Here is a 27,268-nt window from a genome sequence, read left to right on the forward strand (position 1 = left end):
GAGCCCAGAAGGGGCTGTGAGACCTTGTCACCCAGCCCACAGGGAGCTTAGATTTCAGCCAGGAGCTGTGGGTGCAGGAACAGCACAGGGTCTCACAGCTCCCTTCCCATCTGCTGGTCCTGCTGTCAGCGACAAGACTTAGCTGTGAGACATTGCCACGGTTCTTGACTTCCAGTTCCACTAAATTCAGAATTGATCAAGAACTTCTTAACTTCAGCTTTTCCAGCTGAATTCAAAACAATGATGTTGCTTACTCCTACTCTTCTCATTGAAGCTATTCTTACTGAGGAGAAAACAGCCTATGTCAGGAGAATTTCCTGAAATAGGCTTTTCTTTTTTTTTCCCAGATTTTAATTAAACAGAAAATCCATACGCTAAATTGTAATTATCAAAGGAGCTATGTGCTTTGTAATGGGCTCGAAGAGTGCACACAGCCCTTTGCAATTAATGAATTGGGTGCTTGTGTGTGTTGGAAGCCACAGAGGAAGATTTTTCCTTAAATTCACTTATAAGACCTTTGGATAGGTCCTGGCTCAGTAGCAGACTACGGTTATCAAGGCCGAATCACAAAATCAAAAATACAGGCTGCTCTTCTGAAGTCTCTGAAGAAGCGCCTGCCTTTTCCACAGACTCAGAATCTATCAGGTGATGTCCCAAGTCAGTGTTACTGTATGATATCAAATACTTGTGATATTGATCTCTAAAGAACTAAGCCTGGCATCATGGAAGAGATCGAAGCAGCAGCTCTCTGCTTCAGGAGGTGGATCCTGTGCTGGTAGAGTCAGTGGAAGATACATTGCTGGCTGAGCCTCAGCTCCTTAATGTAGCAACAACTGCTGTGAGGACAACAGGATCTTAAAATGGGTCCTGACAAGAAAATGAAGGTGAAAATGATTATCTGTAAGGCCTGGCTTTATAAAGCCTCAGATTTCTCACAGGGAGAGTGTTGCTCGGTTGTTCTCCTCAACAGAAAGGTAGCACAAGACCTCCCTCTTTACATTGCACAGTGTTTCTGTTCCCCTCCTGAGCTATGCCAAAAACCCATGAGACCAGCCCTATGGATAACTGGTATGTACCTGTGCCTGCATTAATATCTTCTCTCTTACTCGTACATACATCTCCATGCAACTGTTCCCTCTGTTTCTTTTCAACACACTGTCATGTTTATATGTCCTAGAGTAGGGCAAGGAAATTACTTTTTCCTAGCAAACACTTGTGTATAATTGTCAATTCTGTCTTCAAGCTGATTGATTGAGAAATAACACAAATAAACTGAATGGTAAGTTCATACAGCTTCTATATTTAAATGTGTGTTGTCAGACCTCCCATCGGGAGGTGGTGTTTAGATGATATGTGTCTGATGGGGAAATTAAAGTATTCTTAATATGATAGTAGGTGCATGGCTGTGTTTTGTTCCAATTTGCAGAGGGTAACCTTCCAAACTGCAGTGTCACTGCTCTGCCTTGAGGTGGTTAAAATTTTCAGGAGGAGGTTTGGAAAAGTATAAGATTCTCTGAAGAGGTATCACCATCATGGTTACTTGTGTTGGCAGTCACAGTGGCTGGGGTCTGAGCCCCATTTTGATAGGTATATACTCTAAAGGAGAGGCTGCCTTAAAGCACTCTCAGATCCAGCCAACGGGGGAAGAAGGCAGTGTCCTAACCACAGTGTTGAAGCACAAGTAAGGCACAGACAGATTCATTGGTGTGTGCAGGCAGTGGCATGGCAGAGATGTCTGAAAGCAGGCCCAGGCATTGGCAAAGGGCAGCCCCAACCAGCCGCGGCCATGAGCTGGAAAGCTCCCAGCAGTGTCTCTTCTCACTGTCTCTCCAAGTATGTGACACATTCGTCTCAACAATGAGCAAGCCTAACTTTTCATGTTTAAAAGGAATGTGTAAATCCCCAGACCTCTCACAAATATAGGCAAGCTTCTAGTTACCTTATCAACTGTGTTTAGTTTACCGGTAGATGTCAGTCAGCACCACTCACAACCCTTCACACCTCCAGCCCTTCTCTGCTCCGTTTTCAACGAGCTCAGTAGCAAGTATCCCATTTGTTTTACTGAGAGAAACTGAGACAAGCAGAATTACTTTCTCAGTGACAAAAAGAAGCAGAGTCCAAGGTTTCCAAAACATACTTTATGATACTAGATCCTCCCACTTGTGTATTTGTTGCAAACTTTGTCCATCTCTGGCAGGTCACAGTTCTTCCTTCTCCAACCTGTAACAGGGTGAGTATTGTGTTCACTCATTTTTATTCAGTCGTGTGAAAAAAGCCTTTAACAATCCCTAGTATTAGCCTACAGCTGCTGCTGCTGGGTCAGCTTTTTAGCACAGCAAGTTGCTGGCTTGAGGGCTTGCTGCCCTGTCCCTGCCTCTTCTACAACCATATAATAGCAGGAGTCACTTATAAAAGGAGCAGTATCAGGGAACAACTACCAGTATTCACAGAGTTTATCAGTAACTAGGGAAAAGGGAGGGGAGAAGCCATCATTATCTGATAAGCCTGCTGATTACAAACTGATCAAGTGCCATGCCATCCTTTTGCTGGTCACAAAAACCTTAATTCAGGGCCTCCGAACCTGAAGGCAAGGAGCCTGGTTCTGGGAGAGCAGTTGCTGGATTCAGCGCTCCTCCTGAGCTCAGAGGCCGAGGGATGTGTTTAAATGAATATGCCAGGGTTTGGAAAGAGGTGGCCAAATTCAATACTTGAGGAACTGACTCAGAAGCCCTGCTCATGTCCTGGTTTCAGAGGTGGCAGATGCCAGGCATAGCCCATTGCCAGCCAGCCATGCTGCGCTCATGCCAGGTACTCAGGTGGCAGAAGGGTGGCAGCCCTTTGGTGCAGCGAGCTAAGAGCCAGTTTGTGGAGTGCTGAAGGAGGAATGCAAAGGCTCAGCTGAGAAAACAGTGTGGCTGTTAAGGTGACGGGTCTCCAGCCTGAGGTCACACCAGGCTTTGCTGAGGCGTGCCACAGCAAGTTAACAAGTGAGCCCTTGTGCCTGGCAGTGATAGAGCTCTTCAGCACAGGATCTCCCAAACAGCTCTGGATGGTGCTGTATCCTGGCCACTGCTGTCCTCAGAAGATACCAGTCATTTGTCTGCTGGCATGCTCATCTCCAGGTGCCAGGAGGCACAGCAGCCTAAGAAGCATCATGCAAGGCAGGAGCTTGAAGCCAGCTGTGCTTGTGCTGACTGAGAAAGGGCTGGGAAGCCATCCCAAGTGATCATTTTCATTAGCTGTGCAGATGTGCAACTTTATTTTAAACCAGAACTGACTGCACTGACTTCTGTTTTCTTACCTCCATACTCATGAATACCAAAAGATGTAATCAAATGGACTGTTTAGCATTTGCGTACCAAGGCCTGTGTCTGGGTGCTGTGGTCAAGGGTCCTTGTGATGATGCAAATGCCAGTTATTGAGTTCTCATGTCTCCTGCAATCTGGTAACCATGGGTTGGTTTTGCCTGTGCCTTTTCATATACCCTGCAGGAGATACGTGTTCAGTTTCTTGTCCTGTCCCTCCTCTGTGAGTCATCAAGTTGTTCATTGTCCTTTTTCTCCCAGTTTGAGTGCCTGGAGCAGCTACCCCTAGATGTGTTGATGTCCTAGTGAGCAGCTAAGATCAATGCCATCAACACCTGCCACTCCTGGTGTTCCACACCCAGACTTTCCTTTACTCACCACCATTCAGACCTACCTTATCTTTTCTATTATGATACTCTGCTCACTCTGCCTTTCCCAAAATACTGTCAACTGTCTAATGTCCTAGGACACCTAGCTGACCTTCAGTGGGTTTTGGGTAGCTCTGGGCTCCCTTTGCCCCTTTGCATGTACTACTCATCTCCACTTGATGGCTTGGCTTCACGAGCGAAGATTTGGGAAGGGCTTTAACCATGCTTACTACAAGCACGATGACCAAGGGCATGTGGGATATCCAAATCTGGTTGGAAAAAAAGGCTGCTTAGGCAATCAGGAAGTGTCCAACCATGACTGTCAACTCCTGAGCTAACTCGAGCTACCCATGCGCTGGTCCCCCCACATGCAGCGTTGGATCTGCAGCTTCCCATGCACCTTGTCCCCTGCAGTTTCCACCCTCGCCCGTCCATACAGACAAGTGAGAGTGAGCCCTTCCAGCCTGCGCAGTGGATTTGTTAGGTGAGGAGCAGCTTGCGCAGAACTGTCCCCTCCCTTTACACCTGAGGTTTAACTGCCACGGCCTAGTTAGCTAGGATGGTGACAGCAAAGTCCACAGGTCGTAGGTTTTGTAAGAGTGTTCTCCTCTTTGATGGAAGACCGTACAAGGCTAGGCGAGCTCCAGCAGCCCAGGTTTGAAGATAGGAGTTTTCCTTCTCCAATGAGGAAGGCCTGTCTTCATCTCCACTTACACAGCAGTTTACAAACTGGGAGAGAAAAAATTAGGTCTGGAGAGGAGCAGAACAGCACTGGCAAAGAAAAGTGAAGGTGCCCTGGCCAAGACAAACACCAGGCTTGGTGTTAGCTCTAGTTAAATAGCTAAATATTGAGGTGCTCCTGGCACCTAGTGGAACATAACCAGTCAGGCCATCTGGAAGGTGAGTGCAAAGAGCTCCTTTGCTATGCAACCAGGTAGCTATTTTCTTATCTCTCCTTCTCCAGAATACAAGCTATTTACTGTCACACTATCTCACATTCTGCTGTTGTGCGGTATCCCTTTGGGGAAGGACACTGCAACTCTGGGCGTACAGTATCTACTGCAAAACAGTTTGAATCTTTTGGCATCTGCCACAACAAATACTAATGGCAGCAGCTCAGGCCTTGGGAGTGGATAAAAGTTAAACAGTTTTTAGGAATGGCTGGTGGGGCAGTCTGGACTTTGTTCCTGAGGAAGGAGGTGAAAAGTCTATTGGCATTATGCATCTGTTGGCATTATGCATGCCAACATTCATGTTGGAGGCAGCTAACCTCTGGAGAGCTGAGTTGGGATAGTCCTAGGTTCTCTGTAACATTGCTAGCAACAGCAAGATGTAGCTGTAAATATCTGAGAACATTTATATTTTAGATTTTTAACTACTAAATCATAGAATGGATTGGGTTGGAAAGGACCTTAGGATCACCTGGTTCCAATGCCCCTGCCATGGGCAGGGACACCTCACACTAGACCAAGTTGCTCAAGGTCCCATGGAACCTGGCCTTGAACACTGCCAGGGATGGAGCATTCACAACTTCCCTTGGCAACCTGTTCCAGTGTCTCACCACCCTCACAGTAAGAAGAACTTCTTCCTTATTACTAACCTGCATCTCCTCTGAGATTTAGAAGAACTGAAGAACTGCACTGGTGGTTTAGATATGCTAGATACTTTAGAGTACAGTTATTATATCCTTGTCTGATCACTTGTTTTGCCCAAATAACACCCCTGTATTGATCTTACAGTTTGGCTATTCATGTTTTCTGTCAGTCAAGCCCATAGTATCTCAGTGTAGCGCACTGGTTAAACATTGATATCATTTACTCTTAGAATTGCTTTAGATCTTTCTTATCTTTAATCAGTTACTGATTTAGTGCTACCTTGAATTCAGGTAATGGACTAAATGGTTAACAAAACAAAGGCAGATTTCTTCTACATAATCTTCAAGTCTTGCAAAAGCAACATCCCCAAGGCAAGAAGCACTTTAACCAAGGGAGTTCAGTCAGCATGAGCTTTGACACAGTGAGCAATCAGGGTGAAAAAGGCACGCCGAGATTTTTTTCTTCCACCTAGGGTGGTGAATTTGTGGCTGCAGCAGATCAGCACGCGTACACATCTGTATAGGGTGTGTCTTTTAGAATGGTTTGCTGGAGCTTTTGGAAAAGAAGAGCTACAAAATCTCTCTCACTCATGCACCTTGCCTGATATTTCCGTCTTCTGCATTGATCTCGGAGCTGCTTTTGTGCAGGGAGCTTTGGGATCTGCTTCTTGCTGCATTCAGTAGAAAAGGCAATAGTACTCATCAACATGCAGTTCCTCCTGTACATACTTCTCATGCATTCTCTTGCTGGCTCAAGTCTCTGAAATATTTTACAAGTTTTATGAAATTCAGCACAAGGCAGGATTAAAAAGCCACCGTGGATCTCCAGGGCAATGAAAACAGCATCCTGAAGAAAGTGGAGAAACAGATCTGAAACTTTTGGTCTGGTGATTCTGCTAAACAGTCATGTCTGACTTGATCAATGGCAGCAAGTCTTGGCTCACATGAAAAATTGGAGTGGAAGGAACCCTCAACACGCCCTTCAAACACATGTTTTTGTGAAGCTGTGCTTCAGGCTGAAGGAAGACTGGAAGAAGGGACCAGAGCCTTCTGTGGAGAGTGGAACTCGTGGTCCTCAGTAGCTCCTTATCCATTCTGTGTGCTCAGGCACATGCAGAACATATCCAGTGTGACCAGAACCTGCTGGAAAGGGCCAATGCCAGTTGCAGCAAATTGGCTGTAAGTTAGAATTATGCTTTTCAGCAAGCCCCACTTTTAGCTAGCTCCCTTCCCCCATGCCCAGGACAGTATCATGGTCGCTCCTGCTCTGTGAGCCTGTAAGTGGCAGCCAGATGAGAGGCTCAAGGCAGCAGGAGCTAAGGAGCAAGAGTAAAGACCCCAAACCTGTGCTAAAACCTGCATGAGACCTGCAACATGACCCAGGTTGCTCTTGCCTTGCTACCACAGTGTATCAAGGTAAGGCCTATAGCATTATTCGTTTAACATCACACAGTAAAAGCAACAGGGCTTTGAAACTGTTGCTAGGGCTTTAGGGTGGGCTAATGGCTTTGTTGTCTTTCTGTAAAGGCCACATCCTTTAATCAGAAGTAAAGGCTGACTGTTTACAAGGCAAATGCTCCTCTTTGTGGATGAGCAGCAAAAAGCAGTGCTGGCACCTACCAATCTAGAGTGGCGCAGTGAAAAGAAAATGGCTCTCCTCAGGCTTGTTACAAGTATTCATTCCTCTTTAAAAAACACGCCCCTGGCTACTGTTTTCTACTGCTGTAGTGGCAGAAACCTTCCTCCGCAATAGTATGAGCTAGATCAACTGGCTAAGTAAAATGGTACAATACTCCCAACCGGGGTGGGAGACAAACAGGCAGAGGATCAAAAAGCCCTTTAAGAAGCCCAGAAGACTGTTGCTTGAAGAATGGGCTGGAGGAAAGCCAGAGACTCCAGCCAGGTGCTATAGTTGACAGATCTGGCTCCTCCTATCTTGGGTCCCTGTCTATTTCTTTGCCATCAGGATGTGCTCAGGCACAGGGGGAAGAGAAGTGTTTTTTTCCATTCCATGAAGTGTGGGAGAAGCAGGACTGTCTCCCAAAATGATCAGCCTGAAGGCATCCATCACTTCTGTCTGAGGAGCAGCTGTGCAATTGAAACTAACTGTCAAGAGTAATCTGAACCTTTAATTGTGTTTCCTTTAGCTCGCTGTTCTTCTTCACCACTGCGCAGGCACTATGTGGAGCAGCAAGTTCATGACTCAGAAAATGCTCACCTCTGTTCCCAGGCACTCAGGCATTTCTTCCTCACTGTCCCATGCACATGATAAGAGGATTGTCACTGCAGCACATTGAGGGGTAGTGAGTAATTAGAGTTGAAATATGCTTGGAGACAGAGAGATGTACATGCTTGGTGAAATACTAGGGCAAAAGCTGTCTGTGACTAGGGCAAAATCCTTCTGTGTAGGCAGATCTTCCTTGAAAGAGGAAGTTAAACCACAAATGAAATATGAACTCAAGTCCACTTCTGACCCATAGAGTGACTGAAAGTAACATTCTTATTCAGCAAGCCTGAGCCTCGGTTGTACCTATGGCATGGCTTGCTCTCTTGACAGACCTCCAGAGCTATTTCGTCCCACCTGCTGTGGACTCCTGTCAGCCCTGTAGAGCGATGCAGATGCATGAGATGCAGTTGTCTTCTGCCCAGTGCATCAATTGCATTGAGTGCATCAGAATGCCTGGAAGGAGTGAGGTGTTGGGAAGAGGATAGGTCAACCTTTGTAGTTTTTATTCGTATTGATTGGGTAACTAGAGGCAGCTAAGCTGAGCCTTAAATTGATCTAGCAAGAGGTGTTGTTAGACAAAAAAGTAATGTTGCACAAGACTGCAGAGGGTAGTCAAAGCAGAGGCAATTATTATGGTGACTTGACAGCTCTGCTATAAATCATGTTTATAAACCATTTTCCTGCATTCACAACACCAAGGAGTCTGGGGAGAGTCAGCTTATTTATAAAGACAATAGTGCTTGAGAACAGGAGGCTGAGGGGAAGTCTTGACAACAAACTGAAGGAAATCCGACCTTCCTGCTTTCACACATTCTCCTAGCTGGGTACACACGGTGGCACAGAGAGGCAGCCAGATGGACCACAGGTAACCCTGGTGGGCTGCCATGGCCCTATGACTCGGCAGGGAACCACCTGCGGAGCGCACTGCCCCTGAAGGTGTGAGATCACCGTGGTAGAAGCAGTGTCACCATTGGAGAGGACCCCATGACCAACTCTTGGCTTGATGACCTTTCTAGAGGCTGGGAAAGTGGGAGAGAACGGGTGCTGCCTCCCACTCCCCGCTGTACCCCTCTTTGCCCCGAGTCTGATGCCCGTTCCCCCTTTCAGTGTGGGAGACGGAGAGAGATCCGAGTTGCTCCCCGCCACCTCCTTCAGTGCCCAGCTGTTGGGCGGGGTAACGGCAGGGCAACAGCGCGGGCAGTCCTCAGCATCCCGGCGCACTGGGGCTCCGCCGCGCCGCCGGCCGGGGAAGGGGGAGCCGGCGCACGCAGCGCGGCGCACGCAGCCGGGGGCGGCCCGGATCGGCGGCAGCACCGCCCCGGGGGTCGCGCAGCCGGGGCCAGGCCGCGTTGCTTCGAGGAGCGTGGCTCCATCGCTACCGCCTTTGACCGTGTCCCGGCGGAGTTTGCGTGACAGCACCGGGCACTCCCCGCGCCCCGCGCCCCTTTATGTAACCCGCCTCCCAGACCCGGTTATAAAACACCGCCAAGGCAGTGCCGTGGTCAGAACCTCGATTAGACGGGAGGTAACGGCGCGGATCCGGCCCGGCGGGGAGCGGTGCGGCGGGGCCCGCCGGAGCCCTTCGCCGGGCAGCGCTCCCGGCCGGGGCGCGGGGCCGCCGCACTGCCGGGCGGGGGGGCTGGGGAGGAAAGCGGAGCGCGGTCGGAGGGGTCGGTTCGCGGCTGCGGCTGAGTAGCGGAGCCGTCCGGTGGGGCGAGGGTGGGTGGTCAGGAGGCCGGGAGGGCACTGCTTGTGAGGCGCGGCTGCTGCCTGGTCCTACCAGCAGCCTCTGCTAAGCTTTTCTCAACCTGCTGTCATCCTTGCACATACCCCGGAGGTGGTTCGGTTTGCCAGTGCTAATCAGCAGCTTTGCAAAAACCCGCATGGAAGTTTACGGGTGTAATAAACTACAGAACCCATCCAGGACAGATGTGAGTTATACAAAACAGGGAAGTGTTCAAAAGTCTATCAGGTCTTTGTCCCTGGTGTCACTGTCATCCTGACTTTTTTCCCCCCACCCCTTCTGATCTGTTGTGCAACCTTTCATGCGTATAAGCTTTCTCCTGCTGATGTAACCAGCATATGCTTTCTTATTTCCCATAAGCAAGGCTTTCCCAGGGGGAATCAGCTTTAGGGTTCAGGATGTGTCCAAGCTAAACAACCCTTCCTTCTCGCCACCACTTTTATTTTACTTATACAGGAAAAAAACCCTACTGCAACTTCCTGAGCTTTGAATGATAGAAGAGGCAGAGAGGAAAGGGCTATTCCTGTTCCTTTAAATGTGGCTCTTGTAGTTCCAGGTTCTTAAAAGGATGACCATCTCTCTCCCTGAGAAATGTAGTAATCCCTCTCTTCTTTGCTTTGTAGTTTCCTGGAAAGGGGACAGGAAGACTTATGGCTGTGAGGGCACCTGTCTGAAAAGGCAGGGGAAAGGTTATGGCCAGACCTTACACAGGCAGTAGAATTTGGGGACTGTAGGCTTTCCAAGAGTTCTTCACGTGCAATGTCAAGACAAGAACTTGACTTTTCTTTCTTTTTATTTATTTTCATTTGCTTGTTTGGTTGTGTGTTTTTTTTTTTTTCTTGTGGGTGTGTTTGTTTTAATGGGTGAAAGGATCCAAACTTGGTCTCCATCAGTTACAGTAACAGAAAGGGAAGCAGCCCCTTGACAAAAGAGCTCTGCTGCTGTGACTAATAAGTGACCAACATTAATGATTATACCCATATTGATACAGTTCCTATTATGTAGGCTCTAAAGCATGGACAGGGAGAACGCTTCCTTCTCTTTGCTGTTCACATGTTCTCCCTTTCAGGCGCTGAGCTCCAGAGACAGCTTATCTGCTTGAACCAGAGTGCTTTATAACTTTGTGATTATAAATAGATAAAATATTTAATTTTCCTTAATGCACCAGTTTGTACCATGTTTCTCCTTACTGTGTCATGTCCCAGATCTCTCCCTGCCAAGGCTGGGGGGGAAGCTCCTACCTTCAGGGTAAATGGTGCCTCCAGACAAATCCAAATTTCTCTTCCTATTTGTAGTTGTGAAGTATCTTGATACTGGTGTGACTGAAACATGATAAGCAGCATGTGTAACTGTTATTTTAGTCACATTGGTATCTTTGAAACAAACTTGTGCCAGCCAACAAGGTGCAGGTGACTGGCCTTCGTAAGCACAACCATCTTCCTTCCCGTGGTTCTTCATACAGGTTCATGAATAGGTTTTCTGTGCTGGCTCTGTGGCCGTGTGAGGAGAGTTAAGCATGTTGTGCCTGAGGGAGGAGAGCTAGAGTCCCTTTAGCTTAAGTGGTAGCAGCTTGAGTTTGTAGTCCCCATTATGTTGAGCAAGAAGGTGACCACCACAAATGAGCCTGGTTTTTACCTCATTATATACTCTTTGAGCTAGCATCACTCCAAAACCATACATGTCTTGGTCTTAAAGGCTATGTGTATTGTTCTAAATCCATGGGTTTCTGTGCTTTTGGGGACTACTGGATGTCTTCCAGTGTGGATATCCATCCTTTTGGAAACTTGGCACACGTGAGGATTGGTGTGGTGTGTGTTGAGCTTTCTTTTCCAAGACACTTTCTGCAGGAGTCTTTGCTGGCATGCCTCCTTCCCTGCATATTTTTGTGTTCCTTCTCTCAACAGATGGGAACTGCTCAAAACAACAGTAGCCTCAAAAAACTCCATGCAGCTGAGCTTGACCGACGTAACAGAGACATGATGGCAGACACATCCGATCACAGCATTATTTCTGTTGGAGGAGAGGAAGAAGTGGGCAACTTCCAACGTTCTCTTCCCACACGAGAATCCCTCCGATCCCCCCGAGGCTCTGTTGTGAGTTTCCATAACATCCAGTACTCCATTAAGCAGTCCAGTGGATTCCTTTGTAAACGGAAAACTGTGGAAAAGAAGATCCTTCATAATGTTTAGTAAGTTCTTGCTTAAATAAAATACCAGAGGGTAGGAATTAATCTGCTTCTGTGAATCGGTGACCTCAGTGTTACCTTCCAGATCCAGCTGTGCTGGTGAAGAAATGACTACCTTTCTGCCAGTCTGCAGTTCATGTGAGCACTTTCTAGTTTGCTTTTAGGCAAAATAGCTGGGATATAGCTGGAGCAGTTTCAGTGATTGATCTGAACAAATTAGGATCAAACTTGTGTGAACTCTTTTGCAAGAAGATCTAAGGGTTCCCTTAACTGTGGTTCAAGCTGCAGTCAGAGGAAATGAGCAGCAGAGAACAATTGTTTCTTCTTTTCAAGACCCCACTCAGCAGGGAAGACACTTACTTTCTGTCTTTTGTAGATTGCTTTTTATGTCCAGCTCTGGTTCTGTTCTGACTGTCAGTCTGGGACAAGAAAGGAAAAAATGCTTCTTGATTTCAGACTTAAAGAGAAGTTTTAAATAATCTCTAAGTTTTCCTTTTGACAGCATTTTGTACACACATTTTCTACTATGATCCGCATGTGAACAGTCCTCCATTTGGAAATAACTTTTTCCTTCTTCCAGTGGCATTATGAAGCCAGGCTTGAATGCTATCCTGGGACCAACAGGCAGTGGTAAATCTTCGTGAGTACTTTCTTCTGCTTGTTCAAATGGACATTCAGCTATTTAAAGAGGATTTGGGGTTCTGAGGGTTGGGGGAGATGTGAGGGATCTGCAGGCTCAGACCTTGCACGCCTGTGAGAAATCTGGTGATGCAGTTTGATGTCGTGTCCCTCTAGGTGCTCTGCTGCAGTTCTTGCCCTGCAGTGGTGTCACACTCCTCATCTGCTCTGATCTGTGGTCTGTATTACCACAGTCACCTTTGGTGTTGGCGGCCTGAGTTTTGGTATCAGGCTGAACTGAGGTAAATGGGGCTGAGGTGTAGGCTCTGTCCTAGACCTGTAATGGGATGGCAGGGGGGCTGCAAGTTCCTTCGGGGCAGGAAAGATGTCATCCCCTGTGCAGTCACTGCAGCAAGACTTCCTTGAAGATGCTAGGCTAAACCCCTCTCTGACAACTGACAGGAATGTGATGTAATGTCAGTCTGTAGGATGCTCTGGATCCTCAGCCTCAACTTGGCTGTGGCCTCCTGGCGGGGGTGCACATGTGCTTGAGTTCTTTGGATGAAAGCACAGAGAAATACCATGCAGACTATCTCCAGCTAGTGCTGATGCTAGTTTCCATATAACTACGGTGAGAGAACTCTTTGTCACTCTGCCTTTCAGAATATCAGAGACTGGGAAATACGGCCAGGGTTCACATAGGTGTGCCTTTGTGGTGACCCTTGATCTTCCTCTCTTAGGAGACTGCTGGCTGATTGGGATGTTTTCAAGCACTTTGTCACAGCAGTGTTTACATAGCTAGCAGACAGGCTGGCCTCTGCATTGGCAGCAAGGAGAATCTAGTGATATGTTAAAACAAAATTATTTTCTAGAATTAATCTTAACTCTGGTCTTGTTTATACCTATTTGGGTTAATATCCTTGAGATCAAAGTAGATAATTCTGTGCTCTGCTGGCTGGAGAGCAGACTGCAGCTACTTGGCAGGGTAGTTTTCTCTCTCTGCATTTGAGGTTAGCTGTTAATATGGAGGATAAGCTTGTTTCTGTAGGGGGCTGACTGCTGTGAATTGTGAGGACCTGTATACTACAGTACTGCTCTGGCATACCTTGTGCCTGAAAATCCTGACTTTCTGTACAAATTGCTTCTCCAGAGTAGAGGAAGCCCCTTGCTGTGCCCTTTGGCTTGTAGCATGCTTTTAGCATCCTATAACTTCAGTTGTGACTGGTGGTACTTATCCAGTCAAAGGTAAAAAACAGCTATTATGGAAAAAACTAATGCCTGGTGTTTGTTTGAAGTCTCTTAGATGTGCTGGCTGCCAGAAAGGACCCAGCAGGCCTGTCTGGAGAAGTGCTTATAGATGGTATCCCACAGCCTCCAAATTTTAAGTGCATCTCAGGATATGTTGTGCAGGTGAGTAACTGCCTTCAGTGGAGACCTGGAAACCCTTGGGACGGAAGACTGCACAAGATGAGCAAAGCATGACCAACTAGGTTAGGTAATTTTCAGTGATCTCTGCAGAGTCTGATTTGATAACTCAGATGTTACACTATTTACTATTTTTCTGGGATATGGAAGACAAGAGGATTAAACCATTACTTCAACCAAGTCAAGCATGGAGGTGTTTGTCTTCCCAAAGTCACATGGATGCCCAAACCATTGGACAACTGTGGCTTTGGGCTCTGCCCTGAAGTACTAGCAAGGGTTTAAAAATATAGAAGGGTGAGGAAAAACCCCACAGTGCCCAAAATCTCTTGTTGCAAAACTCACAAGGAGTTCTAGCTGGCTGAAGTACCTTCAAGCTATCACACAATAATTCTAGGAAGTAAATAGATCCCTGCTGTTCTTCCTCTGATTCTGGCTGGCTGGGACAGAGCTTCGTTTCACTTGAAGACAGGAAAAGCAGGCTGAATCTGCGGAAGTGGGTGGAGGCTTGGACCAAGAATAGACCCTCAAAGTCCTGGGGGAGCTGAGGAGAAGGAGATTCTTGGCAACTATATGAGCAATCAAATCTGGAAACCATTCAAGCTTCTGACTGCAGACAGATGTGGAATAGGCAGCTTTCCTGAAAGCTGCCACCTGGGGGGCTGTGGGAGCATGCATATGATGAGACTGATGCTGGGTCTTGATCCTGCAGGTCAAATCTCCCCAAAAACTCAGTGTTTTATGAATGGTCAGGAAGTTTCTTGCAAGTGGTCCCAGCTCAAGCCATTTTTCTCTCAGATGACCAAAGCAACCAAATTTAACTATAGGCAGCCAGGTGAGACATTAAATGGTCTCTCTTCCCTCCCACCCCTGTGCAGTACTCCCTAGATCAATCAGGGTGGCCCATGAACTAAAACCAACACTTAATGCCTAAATACATAAATGCATACACACTTACGGAGTCAGTTTTACGCAAATGGGCATACAGACATGCTAAGTCATGTGTTATCCCTATAAATCTGCTGGTGTTGCAGCACTTCTCCCATCATATGGTGACCTTGAATTTTGTGCCATGTAAATTTTGAAGCAGGGGTTGTCCCTCAGTCTAGTTTCCGCTGTCGCCCACAAACAGCTTACCCAACAACTGCCACTACAGGGACTCTGGTGCCCAGTCAGGTAGCTGAAAAGGAAGCTTTCCAACTGTCCATGTTTTCAGGATGATGTCATCATGGGCACAATGACGGTGAGGGAGAACCTGCACTTCTCTGCTGCCCTGCGACTCCCCAGCTCCATCAGTGTTAAAGAGAAGGAAGAGCGAGTCACTCAGATTATCAGCGAGCTGGGATTAAGTAAAGTGGCTGATGCTAAGGTGAGCAGTGAGAACACCCTTAGAAATCTTGCTACCTCTGGGAACTGAACTGCTTGACTCTGGGCAGTATTGTGCATGTAGTGCAGCTACACTAAGCTAAGAAGTCACCTAATAAAGCATACTGAAAACAAGAAATCAGTCTCCAGCTCAGGAAGTAGCTTGGAAAGAGGTATGCGTATTTGCTACTACAAAGGGAGGATTCTGGACTATGTCCAGCATGTTGTATAAGTTCAGAGGGGAAAAAGTCACCTAGTCATTGCACCTTCGAAAGCTGCACAGTCACTTCCTGGCTTTGTGGAGCAAGACAGGGAAACTGTTTTTATAGTGCTGAAAGTTGTGAGGGATGGAAAACTGGCCCATGATGGAGAAGTTCTCTGCAAAGCTTGTTCCTCCCAGCTGCATCTTTACTCTCACTTTACTTTCACTTTGCTTACCCCACTTTTACTTGAGGAGCAGGCAAGCTACCAACAAAAGGCATCCCTGAACACCAGTGCCACCTCTGACAGCTGTGGCCTCATTCTGGTGCTTCCTTGTCAGTGTCATCCTTGTTCCCTGAAGTCATAAGGTGCTTGGTACCTCTGAATATCATGCTTCGCATCCCGCTACAGTCCCTCACAGTGGGTCAGACCCATCATCTGCTGCTGGCGCTAGGGTTCACTAATGAGGGTGTTGGTTGTGGAAAACCCTGAACTCCACAGCATGTGTTGATCAGGTCTTGTTGTGAATGTTCAATTTCTTGTGCTTGTAGGTAGGAACTGAATTGATCCGAGGAGTGTCTGGAGGGGAACGGAAGAGAACCAACATTGGGATGGAGCTCATCACAGAGCCACCAGTCCTTTTTCTGGATGAACCAACAACTGGCCTTGATGCCAGCACAGCCAATGCAGTTCTCATCCTCTTGAAGAAGTAAGAGTCAGTTCCTAAGGGCTCTACTGCAGTTTTGTTATCAACTCAGTTAAAAAAGGAATGCTGCTATGACTGAGTAGCTACAGTGCTCTTTTAAAATAATAATAAAAAAAAAAGGTAAACAAATAGACTCAGAAGTGGTAGTAAATTATTTATTTGGGTCTTGTCCAAAGCTTTCTGAAGCTGATGGGAATCCTTCCACAGCATGCATTGGACTGGAGCCCAAAAAAGATGTAGCTTAGACAGCTGTCCTTTGCCACAGACGGGGGTGGACTGAGAGGTCAAGCCTTGTAATCATAATTTATGGGCCTTCCAACTGAGTCTATTGCAAAGTCTCTTCCTCCACTCTGGCAACAGCCTTGAACTCAGATCAGACTTCATCTGTAGATTTACTCTGAATGTTTACCTTAATCTCCTATATTTTGGAGATGAACAGTTTTCTGGTACAAAGAGGACCAAACAAGGCTGATTAATGAGAACAGGCTCCGAACCCTCTTCCTGGTTTGTAGCATGTTTGTAGCATTGTTTGATTTTGCCTGGGGGGACTTTTTCCTCTGCTGTTTGTGGATAGAGGTCTTTGATCAGCAAGGATACTTGTTAAGCATCAGGGCTAAAGCACTTGTAAGAGCATCTGAAAAATCCAGAGGAAAACTAGTTTTGACTTGCTTTAGAGAGTAAATCTTCAGCAGAAGAGCTAAGAGAAATCTCAGGTGGCTAGACTTACGCAGGCTGCTATATAAAGCCTGGTACTGATATTGAGTGCAGTAGGACTATTCCAGTTAGGTTGCAGCCTGGTATAGAAAACATGTGAGGAGGGTTTATACACAACTGTGGTCTCAACCTTCGGTAGCTACAGACAACATCATACTTAGTCTACCTGGACTAAGATGATTGTCCTGTGTAATGATAGGTGCTGTCCTGAAGGTCTTGCAGGCAGCATCTCACATAGAGAAGGGGAAACTACAGCTTTTTTTGGTCATTACCCTGAGAAGTTGACAAGTACTTTTCTTGGATTTGGATGCTTATTTTTTGTTCAGGTTGACAAGACCTTCCTGAAATGTGAAGTGTGGTTTATTTGAGAGATGTTTTGTTTCTATTTCAGCCTCTCAAGAAGAGGGCGAACTATCATATTTTCCATCCATCAGCCCCGCTATTCCATATTCAAGCTGTTTGACAGTCTGACATTACTAGCTTTGGGAAAGGTGCTGTACCATGGTCCTGCAAAGCAGGCCCTGGAGTATTTCAGTTCTATTGGTAAGTCCACTGTGCCAAGAAGGAAGGCAACTGGCTAATGAGTTTAATCTGTGAGTAGTTTCTGGCCCTAGCACTGGATCAGTCCTGTACTGTTTTATCACTGGGATACTGGAGGCTGTACACATGCACTCTGAACAGTGTTATGTTAGAACAGGAAGAGAACAAAAAATAACCCCAGATTTTTTTAGATAGCAGAGTATGGCTCTCTCCCACCTTTGTTTTGCCTTGTATCAGGACAAAAACCCAGAATCACTTGGACATTTAGAAGCATCTTGCACAACAGACAAGATATTTATAATTCTACCAGGCCTAGATATCAGACACAGTGGTTTGCGAACAACAGCCTGATTTGCAGCAATCTGTATGGGCTAATTGAAGAATCTGCTCTAGTTTAAATGCAGGTGGGCAACCAAGAGGATAAAATCATGGTGTGTCTTAACATGGTTTAATTGCACTGTTGGGTGGCTGCTTCCTCTCCAAGAGTGAGGGCTTCTGACTATAATGGACAGACAAGGAATGAGTTTCCAATCTAGTTTAATGTAGCCATGGAGACACACTAGATTGTAACCCTTCCCTGGCTTTAAGTGAGATGCTTTAACCAATCTCACTACTTTTGCTCCTCCTCTTGGTATCCCACCTCACTTAGTTTCTCACAGGAATGCTACAGTATAAGCATCCTTGGCTTTTTTTCTCTCCCACCCTTCACTCCTGTCCCCATCCATCCCATAGCTAGAAACCATATTAGAAGAAGCTGCTCTTGGATAGCCCTTCCTCTTCCTTGTGACCAAGGAAACACAATCAAGAGCTGAACTTCTAGAGCAAGCATCTGAGGCTGTAGAGCAAACATCCAGCAACCTCTAGTGAGAGACTGTGTGTCTCTCAGTGTTGTATGTGGTTGAACAGCACTGGGAAGGAGGAAAGAGCTGTGTATGCTGAGCTAGCTGAGTAGAAGCAACTTACATATTTCTTCTCACCTGAAATCAGTGGAGAATAAGCAACTTTGAAGCTCTATATAGATACCTCAGATTCACTGTCTGCTAAGTCCTGTCCATTGAACTTCTGTAAACTAATGCTCACGGAAAGCAGTGAAGTTCTCTTGTAGGAGGGTTGCAGAAGGGTGATATACTATTAGACCTGATTTTCCAAGTGTAGTCTGTGCAATACGAACAGGTTGCATGTGTGGGTTTGTTTGTTTTGGTTTGTTTTTTTAAGGCTATGAATGTGAACCCTTCAACAATCCAGCTGACTTCTTCCTTGATATCATAAATGGTGATTCAACTGCTGTAGCAGCAAGCAAGGAAGATCACAGTCCTGAGGACACAGGAAAAGGTAAATTGTGAAGGAGAAATCCACTGTTGGCTGGTGTAGAGGTCAAGATATATATATGTTGATGACAAGCTTTTATTCTCTGGGTTTCCTCCAGTCTAAGGGCACATTATCTTTTTATTTTTCCTACTCATAGGTATACTTTGGACTTCTTTAAAGAGCTCAAACTTTTAAAGGGATTTTTTTTTCTTCCTTCAGTAATAGAGGAGAGCAGTGATAAGTATCAGCAATTCACAAAACCTATGTGGGAAAGACTGAAAAATTAGAATTGCTTAGTCTCAAGAGACAGCTGACATAAGTTTTCAGTCACATAAGAGACTGCTGCAGGGAAGACAGGGTAGATAGGCTAAGGAGTAATGGATTTACAATCCAGTGAGAAAGTTTGAAACTAGATTAGAGAAAAACTCTGTAACAGTGAGTGAAACGGTAGGAAATGCTTCTTTGAGGATGCTGTAGCATATCCATGACTGAACATAAGAGAACAGTTTTTGTAATGGTGCTTCTTGGGGATGAAGAAATGGATCTGAGCCAACACTGATTTCCCCCAAATTAACAAAGGATTTCTGGTCCCTCATTCCAAGAATAAGACCATTTTTGTGCCACAAAGAACTGGCAGATTAGCTAGGTTTGGTTAAAACTGTAGGGACTCTCCCCCCCCCAAGTTATCCTTGTAAGATCAGAGCTAAGACTTGAACAATTCAGATTCTCTGGGCATTCCTGCTTTATTTATTCAACTTCAGAAGTCTATGAGCATGTTGATGAGCCATGTCTGAAGGTCGGGTTCATGGGGAATCAGAAGCCATATCTTGTCTTTCTCACTCAGAGGTTAGCAGTGAAAATGGAGTGGCAGAAGGTAATGTGGACAGCAGCTTGGTAGATGTGCTGCACCAGAAATATCTCAAATCCAGCCTGTATCAGAGCACAAAGGAAGCCCTGGGGAACGTGGAGCTCGGACGGGGAAGAAGGCACAAAGCATCCAAGCAGGGGCATGAGATTACCTATGCAAATGGATTCCTCACCCAGCTGTACTGGGTGTCCAAGCGTTCCCTGAAGAACCTCATCAGGAACCCGCAGGCCTCTGTTGCACAAGTAGGTAACAATTGTCTCAGACTCCCACTGCTCTCAGTCACACAATCTGCAATTTGTAAGGTACATTTTTGTTTTGAAAGACAGCTAGGGAAACAGGAAAGTCCTGTGCTGCTGCCACGGAAGTGGAGCGAGATGTACCTTTGTTGCCTTTGAAAAAAGTCTCCATTTTACCTTAGCAGAGAACTACTGCCCTGAAAATTTGGAACTGGGGGAAATGCTCCATTCTCTGATTTACGTGGGAAGCTTCTCAGGTGATGCTAATTTTGTGCTTCAAATTCTTGGAATTCTAAGCTAGGTTATTCTTTGAGTATGCTTCTGCTAACCTTTTCCAGCCAAAGAAGATCAGAGAAAGGAGAAGAGTGAAGAGCATAAACTCAGAAAATTTGCCATAAAGCTTTCAATTGTGTGTGTGATTGCTATACATTGACTCACAACAGCAAAGTTCTAGGCAGCTGTGAATCTTAAACTCTGCATATGCCTTAATAATAGCTTTGTCCCTGTTTACTTATCTGAAGGACTCCCTTTTCCCCTTTCTTCTTTCCACTTCTAGATTGCAGTGACCATAATTCTAGCCTTGGTTGTGGGTGCTATCTTTTTTGGTGTAAAACTGGATCGAAGTGGCATTCAGAATCGGTAAGTTGGAAAGCCACAGCTTTGCTCATTTTCTGTCTGTAGCAGAAAGGTTTCAGTGGCAGGGAAGGCCTTGGGATCCACAAAGCAGGGTAGGGTTCACAACTCTCAATGCAGTGCAGCGTGGTATTGCTGGAGGTCCTAAAAGGACTGCAGTTCTGTCGGGCTCACACATATGTGCAAAGGAGATGTGAAAGGGAAGATAAAGGAATAAATCTGGTTTTGCAGCAAAGATTTATGGTAGCACAATTAAATATCTCTGTTCTGTGGACAGAGACAAAAAAGCACTGACTTGACATTATGCTGATATCTGAGGATGGCAGTGTTGATCTAGGCGCTTTCCTCACTTTTTGACTGTTTTATCTTGTAGGGTTGGGTCCTTGTTTTTTGTCACCACCAACCAGTGTTTTTCCAGTGTCTCTGCGATTGAGCTGTTCATCAGAGACAAGAAACTATTTGTGTAAGTAGTGAGGCACTTAGACCATTTCATACCCTGGACTGAGGCACGGGAAATATCTTAAGGGCTAAACAAAATTATTTCCACCAAAAGCTTGATTGTTCCCTTGCCACATCAGATTGTAATAGTAATGCTAATTGGTCTGTAGAGCAGGGAGATGAAATACTAAGAGATGGGTGCAGGAGGGGAGAAATAAAGCGCTTTTATTTGCATACTGTGTCACAGTTTACCGAAAGTGCTTTTCCTGCTCACTTTCCACTTTTGGTAACAGCTGTTTTTGAAGTCTGCACGTGAATCCTACTGTGAACCCTGTGAATCCTGCCTGCCCTCTTGCTGATTTGGTTGAAATGCTGTTTTGCAGTGGTCCTAAAGTGCAAATATGAAGGGAGAGTTCTTGGAAAAGCTTTGCAAGGGATGCTTAGATGAAGAGGGCTGCTGGCTGGCTCACAAGAGCTACCTAATCATCAAGCACATCTCTATATATACATATATAGATGTATGTATGCATATGTATGTGAATGCATGTATATATTATATACACATATGTAAATATTCATGCATGTTGAAAATGGAGTTTGGAATAGCCTCCTGCTAATGGGATGAAAAGTCAAGAGACAGATCCTATGCAGTAAAGAAGAAATTGGAGAGTTGTGTCTGGAATTCATGTCCACCCACAGGTTGCTCAGAGCAGTTTAATTTTGCCCCTAACAGCTGCTCAGGAGTGAGTATTTCCCACAAGGACATTTCTTGCCAGTCTGCCCAGCTTACCAGCTGTAATTTTGGGACCTCACCAATTAAAGGATCTTTTTGTGAGCTCCATTAAGCAGCAAAACAATCATAGTGACATTTAATTGGCCTGTGAACTGGAGGTGAGTGGGTCTCCTTATGGGTGTTTTCCCATTGTTGGGTATCATTCCTTCTTGCCTGGAAGAAGCTGTATGAGTTAGCTGTGGACTAAGCCCTCCTCCAGCTAGTAGCAGCCTAATACTTTCCCATGCTCTTGTGTTAAGGATCTTTCTCTATGAAAAGAGATTCAGGAGCTTTTTCCCAATATGTAACTTAGCAGTCACATAGCTTTTAATTAATTTTCCTCAGGGGCTCTCTATATGACTGCATGGCTGTGAGATAGATCAGCCTTTACAGAGAAGGAAGTGATAGCACAGAGATGATAAGCAACTTGCATATAGAGGAGTCAGTGGCAGAGAAAACAGAAACCACATCAGGATAAACCAGACACACATACTGAGCCTGCTTCCTAGGTAACCTCTAAACCTGTACAACTCCCTTCCTGTCCTTGTAGCCATCAGTACACCAGTGGATATTACCGTGTGTCTGCCTACTTCCTGGCCTTGATGATAGGAGATTTGCTGCCCATGAGAACTGCTCCAGCCATCATATTCTCATGCATCACTTACTGGATGATTGGTAAAGAACTGATTCTTTCATTGAACCTGTCACCTTCCAACACATTTGATTTCTGTCTTAGCCAGAGTTTAGTTCCCGTATGTATAACATGAAACTATTTGAAACTTCCAACTGATTTACGTGCTTGGCATCATGACTTCAAAGGACTCTGGGGCAGGGGCAGAGACACCCGCAATCTTAAGACAGTAACCTGCCTGTCCACATCTTTTGGTAATGCTCTTTGGGCCTTCAGAGCATGCATAGTTCCTGCCACCTCCAAACTTGGTCTTTTTTCCTGGTTTCCCTGTCTTGTACAGGAGTCCGAGGGTCCTCTCTGGGATTCATAATGTGGTTGTTTACTGGACTCTTTCCTTTCTGTTTTTTTGACAGGATACCAAGCTGTTGCAGGCCGGTTCTTCTTCTTCATGCTGAGCCTGATGCTGGTGTCCTACACTGCCACGGCCATGTCTCTGGCCATCAGTGCTGGGATGGATGTGGTGGCTGTGGCCAACCTGCTCATCACTATTTGTTTTGTTCTCATGCTTGTAAGTTCTCATGCTTGCCCAGGGAGGTTGTGAATGCTCCATCCCTGGCAGTGTTCAGGACCAGGCTGGACAAGGCTTTGGGTGATATGGTTTAGTGTGAGGTGTCCCTGCCCATGGCAGGGGGGTTGGAACTAGATGATCTTAAGGTCCTTTCCAAGCTTAACTATTCTATGATTCTATGATTCTAAGTATATAAGGGCGTGTGTGCTCCTTTAGTGGAGGTGAGGAAGTAACTCAGACAGGCTGAGAGGATTGGGTGGAGCCAGCCCTAAGCAGGCTGAAAATCCACAGGCCAGTAGCATCTAGGTCCCATGCCTGTGATTTTATTGTCACTATAGTCAAAAGATGTACTTCTGCCAACTTGTAATCTAAGCATCAAATCATTGCTTGGGTGCAATTCAGTAGACGTGATGCCACCAGAGCTTTGCAGTGTGCCCCCAACAGTGTTGTTTATTGTATTTTTAAAAATTTTCCCTACAAAAATTGAAAAAAAATCTTGCATTGCCAGTATCAGAAATTTAAGTTATCAATTAGATAATGTAAAAGGAAAAAAAAATCTTGAAGTAAACTTTAGATTGATTCATTTTATTGAATTAATTTCTGTTACCCAATGGGATTAGCAGGAGCATACTCTATTTCAATTGAGTATTGTCTTTAAGTTCCAGAAATTACTTCAGTACTTTTCTTCAAGGATTTTTAAGGATGAGAGCAAATGAGAAAGGGAAGAGAGCAAATGAGAAAGGAATTTTGACTACTTACAGATGAGGCATGTGAATTCTCTTTCAAAGAGATGATGATGTTAGTAATAAAACTTCTTGACTGTGAGGCCTATCAAGTTAGAGTAGAAAGTACCTCCTGTCAGGTGATTCCTGGTAGCTGCATTCATATCCTGAGCCCAAGGCACATCCCTTATTCTTCGATTTGCAACTTAACTTGCTTTTGCCATAAGCTAAGTGATAGCATATCGCTTCAAATGCATGCTGTGAGTGAGAAATGTGCATGCATAGTGAAGGGCAGCTGATGTACACTGAATTAAGTCACAGTGTGTAAGGAATGGCACATGCACAATCTGAAAGATAGCAGGGTAAGCACAAAAACACTTGTGCTGAAGCATAGCCTGAAGCATCATGTTTGGCTATGAAATCCAATTGTACTAAGAAGTGAAAAAGCAGATCTTGTTCCAGACAGGAGAGAGTACACATTAAAGATGTAGGTCAGAGGGGGAAGCTGAACAGTAACAGCCCTTAAGGATCCCCACAGTTTCCTTCTTGTTTCTCTACTTGCTCATCTTCCAGTCATCCTTCTTTAGCCTCTATCTAGCCTACTATAGGACACAGTCCTCCAGAGTAAAAAGTTGTTAGCATACATGCTTCTTAGCTCACATGAATACAGAAAACCTTTCTGACCTCTTTGCAAGCAGACGAACTTGGAGTGCTGTTAGGCCAGCTGGCTGAGACCACTTCAAGGTTTGACCCTCATGCCTGTAGGCATGGGCATAACAGCAGCAGGAGGTCCATCAATCCCAGTGCACCTCTGCTGGGCAACTGCAGTATCTGTGCAAGAATGGTACTGTTTGCAGTAAACAGAATTTGTGACTCATTAGTCTCTTCTGTTCTGTTTCAGATCTTCTCAGGCCTCCTAGTAAACCTCCCTTCTGTAATGGGCTGGCTGAACTGGCTCAAGTACTTCAGCATTCCCCGATATGGACTCACTGTGAGTAGCAAGCAGCACTGGTCTCCTGTGACTAATGTAGCCCCACTGCTGCTTCCTTGAGAGGTTTTGAGTATAAATGAAGTTCTTTCAAAAGTCAGATTTGGCATCTTCCCTTGCATGAACATGGTAAAAGAACAACAAATCAGACAACCCCCAGAAGGAAGCAGAAATTAATCTCTGTGTGAGAGGTGGAAGTCTCAGAGACTGAACAAATCTTTTGTGCTGTTTGGACAGCAGCAGAGTGAGCTGTCCAGTGAGGCACTAATTCCTAATCTGAATAGTCGATCCCTATGGTTTTAGAATAAAATTAAATCTTGTATGGCCTCTCCAGGGTCTGCTGTTTGGGTAGCAAGTTTTATATTAATGATTGCCCAACTGGTTAAAGAATTTAGCACAATGCCAGTGTTTTGTGTGGCTCCCTTTGAAGTGAAATATGACTTACTGCCATTTCTAAACAATAAGGAGCTGGGGTAGCAGAAAGCTAAGGGTGCAGCTGCTTGAAACAAAGTAACTCATGACCCCAGGTACAACTACATGTTGGGCAAGGAAGAGATTCAGAGCAACCCTGTGGAGAAGGACTTGGGGGTGGTGGTCAAAGAGAAACTGAACATGATCCGGCTTCATTGTGTGCTTGCAGCCCAGAAAGCCAACCATATCCTGGGCTGCATCAAAAGGAGCATGACCAGCAGGTCGAAGGAGGTGATCCCTGATCTACTCTGCTCCCTGCCCCTCAGTAGACTGACTCAGATGAAAGTGGATAAACTGGAACTCGTTGCTGCCAAGACCAAAACCCATGACTGTATCATTGAAATGTAACTTTGAATCCAAAGACTTATACACCAAACCATCCTGCATGTGAAATTTAGACCAGTTCCTCAGAAAGGCAGTAGTTAAGAGCTTCAAACCAAAAAGGAACATAAACATACAATTCCAAGAATAGTGATAAGTGTCTTCTAATAATCAAGTTAGTTTAAGGTGTTTCAGTTTTAGCTTTCCAAATCACTAACTGTAAAAATGCAATGTCTGCCTCTTTTCCTAGGCTCTTCAAGTGAATGAGTTCAGGAATCTCTACTTCTGTGGGGAGAAGAATCCAAATGTTACAGTGCCTGCAAGCAGTTGTCCCCCTGATATCTCAGGAGAAATGTAAGTCTCTAACTCATGGTGGCCTCAATGGTGATGACTTGCTTAAAGAGAAGTCTGACTGTTCGAAATATTTATATTATTCACAGAATAACCACTCACAGGCCAGTCTCAATAAAAAATCCCAAGATAATGCATTTTAGAATTATGTAGTAAAACTTCATAAATACCCAACAGTGAAGTAAGGATGAAACTTTAGTCCTAAAAGTAGGCAGATGAGCAAAATTAAATTTTGGGGTTTTTAACCTAGCCCTATTTTATCAGTTTTCTTAAACAAATGCAGGGTCACTTAGCAAAGGAAATGCACTGTGTTGACAACTACAAAGTTGTTGGGAAGCAGTAGACCTGTGATCACAAACATGCTTGTAAATATTAACCTCGCTCCAGATAGGAGAATACCAAGGTATCTATCTCCCAGTGCTGCTGCCCCATTTGGAATACTCTTTGACTATTGATACCTTAAGCTGTAGCAATAAAAGTATTTTGTGACCCTAACTATTCTATGGTTCTATGATAGAGAGCTGGCAAACTGAGGTTATTGCAGGGAACAGTGCTGGAGTAGTGTTTCCACAGCTTTTGGACCCCAAACTGATGCTATGGACCTCTACTGTTTGTTCTGTGAAATTAATGCTTTTGTACTTACCATGGTTTAATGTGGTGCTGAGGTTTACTCATAAGTTGCCAGCTATCTATAAACAACAATTAGGATACTAGTGAAAAAAATTATGAGAAAGAGAAAACTAGATTTGTCCCTTAAGCTTATTTTTGTAATGATAGGTTATGAAGTTGAGAGACTTAACATGAGCCAGCAGTGTGCGCTCGCAGCCCAGAAAGCCAACCATATCCTGGGCTGCATCAAAAGGAGCGTGACCAGCAGGTCGAAGGAGGTGATCCTGCCCCTCTACTCTGCTCTTGTGAGACCTCACTTGGAGTATTGTGTGCAGTTCTGGTGTCCTCAAAATAAAAAGGACATGGAACTGTTTGAACAAGTCCAGAGGAGGGCCACGAGGATGATCAGGGGACTGGAGCACCTCCTGTATGAAGACAGGCTGAGAAAGTTGGGGCTGTTCAGCCTGGAGAAGAGAAGGCTGCGTGGAGACCTCATAGCAGCCTTCCAGTATCTGAAGGGGGGCTATAGGGATGCTGGGGAGGGACTCTTCATTAGGGACTGTAGTGATAGAACAAGGGGTAATGGGTTAAAACTTAAACAGGGGAAGTTCAGATTGGACATAAGGAGGAAGTTCTTTACTTAAGGGTGTTGAGGCACTGGAATGGGTTGCCCAAGGAAGTTGTGAATGCTCCATCCCTGGCAGTGTTCAAGGCCAGGTTGAACAGAGCCTTGGGTGACACAGTTTAGAGTGAGGTGTCCCTGCCCATGGCAGTGGGATTGGAACTAGATGATGTTAAGGTCCTTTCCAACCCTAACTATTCTATGATTCTATGAAGTTACTCTATTTCTGTCCTGTTTTGCAGTTGAGGTTAAAGGAATCTTTGTGGGACAGGAATAAAAATAACTACCTGAAGACTTGCACCACATAGTATTACTAACTTGTAGCCCATGCTCTTCTGCAGGTGTTCTGGTGAAGCATACCTGTGCAGCCAAGGAATTGTACCTACCAACTGGGCAATGTGGGAAAACCTAGTGGCTCTCTTCTGTATGACTGTTATCTTCCTTATCATTGCCTATGCAAAACTCCGTTTTATGAGAAAGTTCACATAGACTTCTGTGTTGCCTTGCTTGCAGCTTCTCTTGTCTTAAAACTGCAAAGCTTGTTATAGCCTACTGGAAGTTGCCAAAAGATTTCAACTGACTTTATTGAACTTCAGACAGGAACCCAGTCTTCTTGTTTCTGGAGCATGATCTCCATGTGATTATGTGATTTTGGTTTTTAAAAAGAAATGCATTGATGTACATCACATAAATTACTTTTTGTAAGAGAATACAATTCTTGTAATTCCTTATGTACATATC

The 27,268-nt window shown here is 45.2% G+C and overlaps 1 protein-coding gene across 4 annotated transcripts; it reads left to right on the forward strand.

The window, feature by feature from the left end:
- The first annotated feature begins 8,239 nt into the window (after window positions 1-8,239).
- LOC134157652 (broad substrate specificity ATP-binding cassette transporter ABCG2-like) lies at window positions 8,240-27,262 on the forward strand. 4 transcript variants are annotated; one of them, XM_062606845.1, is made up of 16 exons: window positions 8,240-8,359; window positions 11,143-11,426; window positions 12,004-12,063; window positions 13,337-13,451; window positions 14,680-14,832; window positions 15,581-15,738; window positions 16,841-16,992; window positions 18,205-18,321; window positions 19,142-19,407; window positions 19,958-20,040; window positions 20,408-20,497; window positions 21,795-21,919; window positions 22,289-22,443; window positions 24,067-24,156; window positions 25,196-25,299; window positions 26,869-27,262. In XM_062606845.1, exons 2-16 carry the CDS (start codon window positions 11,143-11,145, stop codon window positions 27,014-27,016), a joined length of 2,100 nt encoding a protein of 699 aa, XP_062462829.1. In that variant the 5' UTR covers window positions 8,240-8,359; the 3' UTR covers window positions 27,017-27,262. The 4 variants fall into 4 exon arrangements, 3 of the variants coding, with proteins under 3 accessions (XP_062462829.1, XP_062462828.1, XP_062462830.1); XM_062606844.1 differs by lacking the exon at window positions 8,240-8,359 and adding an exon at window positions 8,697-9,019; XR_009962398.1 differs by lacking the exons at window positions 8,240-8,359; window positions 21,795-21,919 and having other exon boundaries at window positions 26,869-27,011.
- The last annotated feature ends 6 nt before the right edge of the window (window positions 27,263-27,268 follow it).

The sequence above is a fragment of the Pezoporus occidentalis genome, unplaced genomic scaffold (assembly GCF_034315485.1).
Source record: "Pezoporus occidentalis ecotype Australia unplaced genomic scaffold, CSIRO_AGI_Poc_V1 ctg98, whole genome shotgun sequence".
Lineage (NCBI taxonomy): Eukaryota > Metazoa > Chordata > Aves > Psittaciformes > Psittacidae > Pezoporus > Pezoporus occidentalis.

Excerpts from the sequence above, each read along its gene's own strand:
- LOC134157652 (XM_062606845.1), top strand. The coding sequence starts at position 11,143 with ATGGGAACTGCTCAAAACAACAGTAGCCTCAAAAAACTCCATGCAGCT. Across the intron at positions 18,322-19,141 it reads TCCTGAGGACACAGGAAAAG|AGGTTAGCAGTGAAAATGGA; the intron begins GTAAATTGTGAA and ends TTTCTCACTCAG. Across the intron at positions 21,920-22,288 it reads CATCACTTACTGGATGATTG|GATACCAAGCTGTTGCAGGC; the intron begins GTAAAGAACTGA and ends TTTTTTTGACAG.